The sequence below is a fragment of the Mustela nigripes genome, chromosome 6, assembly GCF_022355385.1.
Source record: "Mustela nigripes isolate SB6536 chromosome 6, MUSNIG.SB6536, whole genome shotgun sequence".
NCBI lineage: Eukaryota > Metazoa > Chordata > Mammalia > Carnivora > Mustelidae > Mustela > Mustela nigripes.
Window position 1 is genome coordinate 123752988 of NC_081562.1, and position 12257 is coordinate 123765244.

A 12257-nucleotide genomic window follows, 5' to 3' on the forward strand; every position below is an offset into this window, starting at 1 on the left:
AGCATGTATAATTACTCCATTATAAAAGTTTATAACTTCTCTGTGTGTTGTGTATTGTTCAAGGTCACATATATCTGTGATTTAAAAAAGGAAACAAGAAAGAATATTTAACACCTTTTGGGTTTTGGGATCCAGGAGGCACAAACAGGAAGCTTTGGTGGTAGTGGAAATACACTGTTGCATGGAGCTGGGTATTTATTGTATTTTTCTTTATTATATATAAAATACATATACAGAGAAATTATATGTCACTATTACATGTAATTATACATAACTGCAATATTTCTGTATATAACATTATGTGTATAAATCATATGCCCATTGGTATTATGATTTATTACATATAAAAAAAGTAAATTCTGAAATAAGCATAGTTTGGAAATACTGAATGGTTGGTTTTCAGTTTTAAGATCAGCAAGGAAAATAACTTGGATTTCATATACTTTTTATATAAATTAGAAATAAAAGAATCATTTTACAGAGAGGTCCATTAAAAACAGCTAAAGGTTTACCTCTTAGTTCTGTGGAAACCCTAGCTATCTAGGATTTCTTATTCATGAAGGCTCTTGAGTGGAGTATTATTATTTTTATTTTTTATTTATTTATTTATTTATTTATTTATTTTAAAGATTTTATTTATTATTTATTTGACAGAGAGAGATTACAAGTAAGCAGAGAGGCAGGCAGACAGAGAGAGGAGGAAGCAGGCTCCCTGCTGAGCAGAGAGCCCGATGCGGGACTCGATCCCAGGACCCTGAGATTATGACCTGAGCCGAAGGCAGCGGCTTACCCCACTGAGCCACCCAGGCGCTCTTATTTTTTATTTTTTAAAATTTATTTTTATTAACATACAATGCATTATTTGCTTCAGGGGTACAGGTCTGTGATTCATCAGTCATACACAGTTCACAGTGCTCACCATAGCACATGCCCTTCCCAGTGCCCATCACCCGGCCACCCCCTCCCTTTCATCCCTCTCCTCTCCAGCAACCCTCAGTTTGTTTGCTGAGATTAAGAGTCTCTTATGGTTCATCTCCCTTTCTGGTTTCATCTTGTTTCATTTTTTCTAGAGTATTATTTTAAAAATGTGTTTCTATTTAGAAAATGAACGTGGGGATGATTCAAATAATTAGTGACTGCCTGTGGCTCTGGGAACTCCAAAATGTTAAATTTTTTAACACTTTTTAAAATGAACAACCTCTGCTGTATGGTTTTATGTCATAACTTGTGTATGACCTCTAGAAGAGGCTAAATTACACAACTGAACGAAAATACGCTTGTTTTACTTACTTAGTCTGCTTAGATGTTTGGGTGGGGCAAAGGGGCTAACATTAATCCTGAAGTTACTTTTGGAAAGTATGGTTAACTTTAGAGGCTTTGAACTTTATTAACCTTTTAAATATTAAACTTTTTTGAAATGTTGGTAAAGATGATGTTGAATAAAGTTTTCTGAACTGTTAGTGCTTTAGTCATTCTAGATATGCATGATAATAAAAGAAGGTTATTTTGGGTATAGGATGGGAAAAAGCCCTACAAGTATGGAGATAAATAATGGATTTTCTACATAAAGCTTCTTTAAAATTGTAAAATTATTTTACAACATCTAAAATTATTTACAGTTTTGTCAGTTAGAAAAATTTAAGTGAAAGGGGAAGTATGTTCTTAAAAGTTTAGAGATACATAACAAATCAGATACTATAAATATGTGCTTTGAAACTAGAAATTGTGCTTCTCATAAAAATGATTCTGCTAGCATATGTATTTGATTATAGCTGCTAAAACAGTAGACGTTCACTTAAATATAGCAGTATATGTGGAAAATATGCTAGCTTATGTATATTTTATAATTTAACCTGTGCTCCTAAAGATTTGGCAATGGAAAAGAAGCTTGTAAACCAACTGTTATATATTCACAACTGATGTGTTCCATTTCAAATTACCTTTTGGTACTTATTTTGTTGGAGAGACATAGTTCACAGGTAAAACCTATATATTCTAAAATGATACAGGAAAAATTTTATATGTAAGATTAGTAAAATACCATTTGGGATTCTGCTAAATTAAAAGGTTTAAGAATGTTACTTATTTTACTTTTGCAGCTTTCCACACAATATCTGTTTTTCCTTTTGTTTATAACTTCAGACAGTTATTTGTGTTTTATCTTCACTTTTCTCTTTATTTTGTGCTGTGGGCTTTGAGAAGCAATAAATATTTCTTACTGAGAGTCCTCTTCTCTTTGTTCTGCCTTCGGAGGTCACATGTTGCTCAAATTCTTTGTTGGTTGCTTTTGACTAATGCTTTTCCGCAGCCCCGGGCTCAGCTCCTGGTTCCCAGTATGGCACAATGACCAGGCAGATTTCTCGACACAACTCTACCACTTCCTCGACATCTTCTGGTGGATACAGACGAACTCCCTCTGTGACTGCTCCATTTTCTGCTCAGCCTCATGTTAATGGAGGTCCACTTTATTCTCAGAATTCAAGTAAGCTTGTGCTTGGCAGGCGTACAGCAACAGTGGAGTTCCTTTTGAAGGAAATTATTTGAAGCTGTTGTTCTTGCCAGTGATAGACAACAATTGAAATCATGCTATTTCATGTTTATTTTTGCTTTAGGAAGTCAGTCCTTGAATCCTACCATTTTAAGAATTACTACTTATCACAAAAAATAATTGCTTATCACTTTCAAAAAAATTCAGATTTACTGAATATACTTACATACTAAAATTTAACTAATGGTTTAATAGGGTATTTTTATTACTATAAATAGAACTAGAGAAGAAAAATAGCGAAATTAAGCTGAGTTTATTTTTATCAGCATGTTTGACATACTTTAGTAGCAGTGAAAGAAAGAACATTGGAAATTTTTCTTTAATACAATGAAATTGCTGGCTATCACTTTGAAGCTTGTTAACCTGTACTGAAATGAGTTCAAAACCATTAAAAACATTTGTGATGCCTGCTTATTCTGTCTCTAATCACTGTAACACTGGGGAGGATTTTCTTCTGGTTTCTTTCTCTTCGCGTCAAATTGCACATCTCAACACTAACTGCAGTCAGTGTTTTTAAAGGCTTAAAGATATTTAAAGATTAGCAAATAGTTTTGCATATAATGGCAGGAAGTATGAATTGCTTAGGGTAATCATTAATTTCACTTTCCATGTTACGATGCTTAACTCAAAAAGGGAAAAACGTCTGACATGAGCTTGTTGCCCAGTATTATTGGCTTCAGGAGGCAAACCCTGGGCCTAGACTGGAGCACACTTTCTCATGTGGCGCTTGTAACTAACTATTCTCTAGAGCTGCATGTTGTAGTAGTAAAACATCACTGAGTACTCCGTTTCCCTAAGAAGCTGGTTTTCCCTAAGAAGTTGGTTTTCCCCAAGAAGTATAACGCATGTTCTGAACTTGTATTTTTACAGCAGAGCTGTAAATTTCCAGTGTAAATTTTAGAGTTAAAGATTGTGTTCTAGCAAAAAACTAAGAAATGAAAAACACTTGAGCAAAAATGTCAAAATTTACAGATAATCCCCAAATTTATACAGTCCTTTTTCCAGACTTAAAATTTTCATCCAGATTACCTACCAAGAAACTTCACCTGTTAGAATTTTATCTCACGTTTCCCCTGATTTCCTTTTCGTAATGAAAGGTAGCTAGAGTCTGAATATTCCATGGATTTTCTGATTATTAGCCTCAGTAGTTTCATGACCTTTTCATTTTTTTTCCCCCATAATATGTTGTGTTTTTAGATCCTATCTTTATGTTCTTTATTTTTCTTTGCCTCACTTAGATATTAAGTTCATGCTGCAAATAGGGTTTTTGGTGACACTTTACCTAATTTGTGTAGTTTTATTTCAGCAGTACTCAGTGGGTCCCTATTCTTAAATAAGACCTTTTCATTACTGAGTGACTATATTTTTTAGATACTATAAAGGAAATTTGGATTCAAATTTTGAAAATATTAGGTTTCAAAATAACTATCCCTCAATCTGAGTTACTGTTGGTGGTGTAGTGATAGTGGTAGTAGTGGTGGTTGCTGTAGTAGTAGTAGTAGGATGTAAATGTTTTTAGTGTTTTGATGTGCATATTTTCCCTTCTGTCCAGACGTGGTGGTAGTGACTAGTATCTTTATAGCATAGCTTTTCTTTTTCTCTCTGTACTAACCAGCATGTCTAGTTACTAAGGGTTGTTTCTAAACAAATTTTTTAGGTTTGTGGGAGGTTTGTTTTGTTTTGAAATCAAAGCTGTAACATTTTATTTATTTAAGAGCCTTCTACATCCAAAGTATCAGAATCAATGAGGACCAGTTTCATAGTGAATTGAATGTTAATTTTAGCCATATAATGAATATTAATGCAATTACATTGCTTTGGTAAGTTACTGCTGCTTTGAATACTGAACTTTTCAAATTTGTATGCTTACCAACAGAATTTATACAGTGGGTTAATTGAAACGACTTTTTGGTTAATTGATCCTTGGGAACCAATAAATTGTCTTTCTCTGTCAATTTAGTGCCATGTTTTGGTGACTGCCAGTTAACTGAATTTTGCAAAGTCAGTCCTGACTTTCTAAGCAATCTCTGGCAGTTACTGTCTTGCTAAAAATGAGACAAAATGATAAACTTAAGAATGTTTACTTCTAGTTTGCTGCAGTTTTTAATACATATGTTGTGTATGTGAGCATTTGATACCAATTTCCTATAAATTACATCCTCTCCAGTAAGAAGTTGAAGTGTTTTCAGCTACTCAGGGATTCGTTATAAATTACTTTAATGCAAATAATTGAGTATTTTCACCTGTTATGAGATCAGGTTTCCTATTTCGAACAGTGATAAAATGAAGAAGGTACTTTTGAAATACTTACTATGAACCTCAGTGAACAATTAACATGGTATGTGGAGCAGTCTTGTTCCATAGGAAATTTAGGAGGGATATCTTCACAAATAAAATTGTCACCTTAGAAAATACCTTGTTTTACAGTAACAAGGGTTTTTCCTGGAGAGCTATGTGTAAATTTAGATATATAATGGTTTTTAAAGGAAACCTGTGATTAGTATGTCTTTATAACAGAATAAACGGCTATTCCATAACATATATTCCATAACATAACATATTTATTTATTTGTTTATAACATGGACTCTGATTTACAACATTACCTTAAAGCTAGATATTACCTGTTAGGTTATAGCAATATGGCAAAGACAAAATATCCTGGAAATATCGCTGTTGCTTTTTTTAAAGTCTTTTTTTAGAATTCGAAAATTCATTATGAAAATGTGTGATGGTAAACTTAAATGTTCCCCCAAACAGTTAACATTAGGGTTAAATTAAATGTATTTTTTAAAAAATTAACCAGTTGGCTAAGCAACAACTCTATTTAGGTTGGCTGATGGGAACTGAAGTTGAAGAAGGTTCTGCAGGTTTTTTGTTTTTTGTTTTGTTTTGTTTTGTTTCATTTGCAAACTGTTCTTTGCATACTTATGTTTGTGGTCCTTGTAACTGACTTCTGCTTTTTGTTTGTTTCCTTTTCTTTCCTTTATCTGTTTTACTTCCCCCACACTGTGTTGTCGCTACCAGTATCTATTGCTCCACCCCCTCCCCCTATGCCTCAGTTGACTCCACAGATACCTCTCACAGGCTTCGTGGCCAGGGTGCAGGAAAACAGTAAGTTCGGGAAAACTGAGCTGTGAAGAGTAGAGGCTGTTTCCTTATAGCATGCATGGCTGATGAGTCATCATTTTCTTACTTTTATTGAGAAGCTAATCTTATCTTGAAAACAGGTGCAGATACGATTTTGAAACTGAAGAGCACGGTCTTCAGTTTTTTCTCTTGTGTGCATGATTACTGACCCATATAAATTTCAAGACTGCAACTTTCTTATGTTATTTACATGATCTAAAACATGAAATCTGATCTTTGCAGATTCTTAAGGAAAGAATAATGAAACATAAAAATTCAAATTATATGAAAACTACCAGCTTCCATTAGTTATTAGGGGAGTTAGAAGACATTTTGACATTTTGTATTCTGTTGCCAGCAAATTCTTCAGCATATAGAAAATTAAAGTATGGGGTTAAATTTATTACCCATTGGGGGCAGGGTTTTTTCTCCTTTAGTTACATAAAAATTTTAGTGAAAGCTTTATAAAAGCCTCAGATTTTTATACGGAAATAATTTTGAACCTATATAAAAATTTGTTATTACAACAAGAATGAATCTGCAAGAATAAGTAATTTATATCCAGGTTATCCATTTGAGTGTGAGACTGGCAAGCCCTTTTCTGTTTTGGCTACATGCAGGCCCGTGAGGAATATTTCTGAATACGTACACCTCCTGCTTTTAGTCTTCTCGCAGACATGTCAGTTTAAGGACTTTTGGAAATTCTTTTGAATACATGGATTTGATTAGGATAGAGTAGTCTATATTACTGCCTGATTACCTTGAGGTTCCAGACGATGTGTAATCCTAACTACTCGATCAGAGTGAGTGTTGACAAAATAAAAAATACCACAACTACTGAATTATACTAGGCCAGAGTAGCTGTTGAGATTAAGATGGTAAGGTGGTCTAATAGTGATTTACTTCATTTGGGATCATTGCCATACAAATAAATTTTAGAATGGTTTCAACAAATGTGTAACCCACATGACTACCCCATCCTCCAGGAGAATACAGTGTGGCAAATTCCATTGTTCAACTTTTGCTGACCCTGTTGTATAATTCTCCACATTTCTTCCCTTCCTCCAGTTAAATTGTTTATTCAGTGTTATGTGCGAGGCTCTAAGACAAAGTTTCTACCTTTAAGAACTATATATGATTGAATGGGCTTTTTATGAGATGTAGTTCCAAAATGTTGAAATTTCTGAGTGTAAAACCGTCCTTATTGTTAACATGTGTTTGAAAACGCTACTATGTTTAACTTACATTAAAACTTTGACATATAAAAAAGTGAATCTTAGTTTTTGAAAAGAACTGAATGAGGGTAAATTGCTGGTCCTTGAGTAGCCTTATAGTCAATGAGAGGATACTTTAAGATAGCCATAATAAACATCCATTTAGTGGGACCAAAGCAATATTGACTAGCATTTTGGTAAGTTTTGTAAAAAGAAATTTTATTTATTAAAGAGAGGAAGAGTGAACATGTGAGAGACAGCCTAAGCACACCAGCGGGAGGAGAGGTAGAGGAATTGAGAGATGCAGGACCCCCCCCGCCCCCGCCCCTACTACTGCTAAGCAGGATGCCTGATCCCAGGACTCTGGGATCATGACCTGAGCTGAAGGCACATGCTTAACCGACTGAGCCACTCAGGCACTCCACCTCTTTTTTTTTTTTTTTTAAATAGAAATTCAGTATGAATGTATGTAATTCTGGGCATGCATGGTTTTTGCTAAAGACGACTGTGGTACTGTTTTATTTTAGTTCTTTTCCTTAGACTTACAAAGTGGAATCACTTAGTCTCCTTGCACTGCACAATGTGCAGCTTTATTTAGGATCTATTTTCTTTGAAAGCATGTTAGGAAGATTGATTATAAACTGTATCAGTATCTTACATGTTTTATGGAGTACGAATTCTGTGTTCTGTTAAATATGCAGTTTCCTGTGGCAGTTAGCCTACTAAATGTGCTTCAGTTTAAGACATGCGCCCCTGAAAGAGTTCATATGTTTACATCTGTGTATGATTAACATCAGGAAGCATTTTTGAACTAATTATGTGTGGTGCTAGACAAAGGATGATGCATAGAGCATAAGATTGAGTAGACCCCTGCTCTTGTGTATATATAATTTGGAGATAAACCAGTGTAGATTCATGGCAGTTGGACATGAAGACAGTTGAGTGAAAACATGAAACTGGTAAGTTATGTATATGAGTAAATGCAATTTAGGGATTCAGGCAAACATAATTTATACCTTTAACCAAATTGAGGATAGGAGCTCTGGCTCTTTGATGTTAGGATGGATTCATACCCATTTTCTTCTCCTCTCAGTAATACTAGAAGCTTTGTGGAGAAGGTAAGGGCAAAAATAAATGGATCCAAGTATTTGATGGAAAAAGACCTGCTTGATAGCTATCAAAATGAACATCACTACACAGGGTTTGTTTTCTCATAGTCTTCCTCGTCCCCCAACAGGATCAAGTAAAAAAAAACCCACAGAATTGAAGTGGTTGTGCGGTAGGGCTGTTATCCACAGGTGTTCTAAATCTGGATCCCTTGGTTATAGTCTCAGCACATTATTCCAAATAAGGTTGAGTAAGCTTTAAAACCTGTATTACAAAGAGATTATGACTGCATGCTTTGATCACATAAACAGCCCCAGAAATTGGCATTTGAGTTAGTATGTTAGTATTCTGAATTTCTCCCCTGCAGATATTATAGAATTCTTTGTATCAGTTTATGTCAAAACATTTTCATGTCTTTAACTTTCAAAGAAATTTGTGGATCAGAATTTTGAATTAAGAATTAGTTGTGTGTTCTATGTTTGAATTCCTTAATATTGGGATCACTTGTTACCTGGTATCATAGTAGTTCAGTGAGCATAGTTCTAGCCTGACATTTTCTCATTTCACTGTTCGATTATTTAAATCACACACATACATGTACAACACCCATCTACAACTTGAGGTATGAGTCATTATTATTGGTTTGCATGATGTAAGTTCCTTTTTGTTTGTTTGTTTGTTTTTAATTACATCTTCCTGCAACACTTTTATGAATTTTTATTGTGGATGTATTCTTAGAAAATCTCCCCCATCCCATGCTTAAGTTTTACTAGCAATAATGCAAAAATTCTTAGCTTGCTTTCTGCATTTAAAATGTTGATTATGGATTGTAGATATCTTTAAAAATATTCAGTGAGATTTTGTATTAGCTTGTAATTATTTACTTTCTAATTTAATTTCTCTGGTTAAAATTTAAATAAAAGAATAAAAAGCCTACACATAGAAGCAGACCTGATACTGCCAACTTTTTTCTTGATTAAAATAGACAAAAATAAATATCCACCCACTGGAGGCTTATTTCTGAGGAACTAAAAGACAACTAAAAGCTAAAATTAGGGACCTGAATGTGCACAGTGAGTGGTAATCGAATCCTAAATGTGATGCTATACATAATATTTACAGTAGTCCAGATGAGAAATGTGACATAAGGCTTGTTTAAGGAGGTAGGCTAACTAAAGGGCGACATTTGTTCTGACCCAAGCCTTGGAGTAAGGAAACTTTTTTACTCCTGTAATCCTTACATAAAAAGAGACATTGTCTCCTAACCTCCTGCATTCATTAATTTGTAGCACTTCCTAATACTCTAATTTTTAGCTCATTTTATTACTGCAAAATTATTCTCACAAGTAGTAGAAGCTCTAACACACCAAGCTTTTATTTCTAATCATTGCATGTTTTATTATAGTGCATGCTGTATACAAATTAGAGCTTTACTAAATTCTTTTAACTTACGAATTTTCATTTACTCTGATTTTTGATTCAAATCAATTATCCGAATTCTTTTAGTTGCTGATAGTCCAACTCCACCGCCACCACCTCCCCCAGATGACATTCCCATATTTGATGACTCTCCACCTCCGCCACCACCACCTCCAGTGGATTATGAAGATGAAGAGGCTGCAGTAGTTCAGTACAGTGATCCATATGCAGATGGGGATCCTGCTTGGGCCCCCAAGAATTACATTGAGAAAGGTAAGGTACAGTCATCATTGAGTTGAGGTAAAGAAGATTTAGCCTCCTTACAGAATTTGAGAGCTGTAAAAAACATCTAGTCCATGTTTCTCAACCCTTTGAATAGCTTTACCAGCCAGCATAATTTAGTTAAGCCTTATTTCCTGTACATTTCCAATATAAAGGGATGCTCCATGTTTATTTTTTAAGTTAAAAATATGTTACGGTGTTAGATGTGGTTTTGCAAATGACATAGGCTTCGAGCTGGAGATGAACTTGCCTGTTTGCATTTTATAAATGAAACAAATAAGGCACAGAAATGAGTTACATGACTTATGACTTACTTAAAGGAGTTAAATGACTTACTAAAGCTACACAATTAGTAAAGACTTAAAATTTCTAAGCTCTTAAAAAGAGAAACCTTTCATATCTAAATATCTTAAATTAAATTGGGACTATCATGAGAAAGAGCCTCAATTAAAGTTTTCAGTTAGTTGATCTTGTAAAAGAGAAGATAATCACTAGCATTTCAGTTCATGAAAATTATGTATAACTTTAACATCTAAATTTGTCAAAATTACCTGGCATTCACTATAATTTATGTATTAAGAAAACCATGGTAAGAAAGAAATCCCATTTTTAGAGAATTATTTGCTTTTTTTCATCCAGCTCTGTGTTGTTTTAAAATCTGTGTTTGTCGAGTTTTGAAAATGCTTGTAATGTAGTTTAAGCACGTTGGATTGCTTTCAAAACACATTCCCTCGCACTGGCCTTTACTCGGTTAACTGATGTTAAACAAGTAGCTGTAGCTCGAGACCGCAGTGCTCTCCTGTGCTGGCTTTGAATACATGGCTAAAAGGGGATTTGCGTTTTCCTTTTGTGTGTATATTTGTGTGTGTAAATTTTTTGAGTATAGTTGACACACAGTGTTATATTCGTTTCAGGTTTACAACATAGGATTCAGCTTCTCTGTAGGTTATGCTGTGCTCCCCACAAGTGCAGCGGCCCATCTGTCCCTGTACACGCTACTCAAATACCACTGCCTACACTCTCTACGCTGTACCTTTTTAAATATTTTCAACAGTGAATATTCTACATACTGTTCAGGAAATCCTGAATATATTCTCTACCTTATGTTTAGATTCTCCTCTGCCTTTAAATAGAGATAAATGGTGGTTATATTGAGGTTGATAAACTTAGGTAGTCTTGAGTTGTGTACCTTTATTTCCTGGTTTGGAAAAGCAAATTTAACTTGAAATTGGGATTAATAGGGAGCTAATAAAAATTGCTAAATTTAAAATGATACAGTGGTTGAGACATTTGGCAATAGAGCAGAATTACAAAATGTCTTTACAAGTTGAAATAATAGTCTTTAGTGGTCATCACACGTTTTTTAAAAGACCAGATAATAAATATTGTTAACTTTTTATACATAATTAACACAGCAGCATTCTCTTCAGGTGTACAACATAACTTGACACGTTTGTATTACAAAAATGAATTATTTTTGACTTTGCCAACCATACAGTCTCTTCTTTCACAGCTACTTGGCCCTACTCTTGCAGCCCTTAAGCAGCCATAGAGAGTACTTAAGTGAGTGGATGTGTCCATGTTCAGATAAAACAAAGTTTTAATAAATTACAAAAAAAGCAATGGTTTGGATTTGGCCAGTGGCCATTGTTGGCTGATCTGTAGTCTACGTCAGAGTTGAGATTTAGAGGATTATTTAAAGTCTTTTTAAATAGTCCTCTTTAAATAATCACAAGATGAATTAAGATGGCTTAATAGAAATTTCATTGAATATATTAATCAACAATATGCCATGAATGTTCCAAAAGCCAAATTCTTAGAGTATATTAGTTGAACTGTGAGCTATATATACACAATGTATACATATATATATAATATAGGTATATATACCAATCTGATCATATCCATTTATATTATACTACATTATGTCTACTTTGAGTACCACATTTTAAGATCATGCATATTAGAATGTCAAGAGGAGAGGATCAGAAGATAAAATATCTAGGAAGTGCACCTATAATGTGAAACAGTTGAAAGCACTGTTTCTAAGTTGAGGAGAAGATTGCAGGGGAACTAGGTAGCTGTCTTCAAATTTTTACCATGTAGAAGTAGGAGTTTAGCTCTTTGTATGAGTTAGGATTCTGGAGAGTGGAGTGGACATTGAATTATTAATGATTAAGTACTCAGCAGTAAGGATTATTGTATGCGAGAATATATATGTATTGGGGAGGGGAAGTTGGGTACAACTAGGATTCATTTACAGAAGGACCTGGGTTCAGTACTGTTACCAGCTCTTTGTCTAAGTGGAACGAAAACCATGAGGAAAAAAAAGCTTTCATACTGCTGACTAACTTTGAGGGTATCAGGCTTTTGTCAAGATCAGTCTGAAAGTTCTCTACACACCCAAACTCTGACGTATTGTGACTCCGAATACAAAGAAATTAATGTTACCAAAGCTAATAATAAATAATTGGCAGATTAATTAGTATGTTAACTAAGTTATTACAGTATTTTCCTTACTAATGATTTTCCAGTAATCACTCCGTTTTCTTGAATGGTT

At 34.2% G+C, this 12257-nt stretch overlaps 1 protein-coding gene across 8 annotated transcripts in view; it reads left to right on the plus strand.

Moving 5' to 3' along the window:
• Nucleotides 1–12257, plus strand: part of ABI1 (abl interactor 1) — a 116973-nt gene that overhangs the window by 101608 nt on the left and 3108 nt on the right. For 3 of the 8 annotated variants that reach the window (XM_059404143.1, XM_059404137.1, XM_059404138.1), the window contains 3 exons: nt 2309–2482; nt 5574–5660; nt 9503–9688. In XM_059404143.1, the coding sequence (XP_059260126.1) occupies nt 2309–2482; nt 5574–5660; nt 9503–9688 (447 nt within the window). The remainder of the gene's footprint in view (nt 1–2308; nt 2483–5573; nt 5661–9502; nt 9689–12257) is intronic. The other 5 variants (XM_059404144.1, XM_059404139.1, XM_059404140.1 and 2 more) reach the window with 2 other exon arrangements.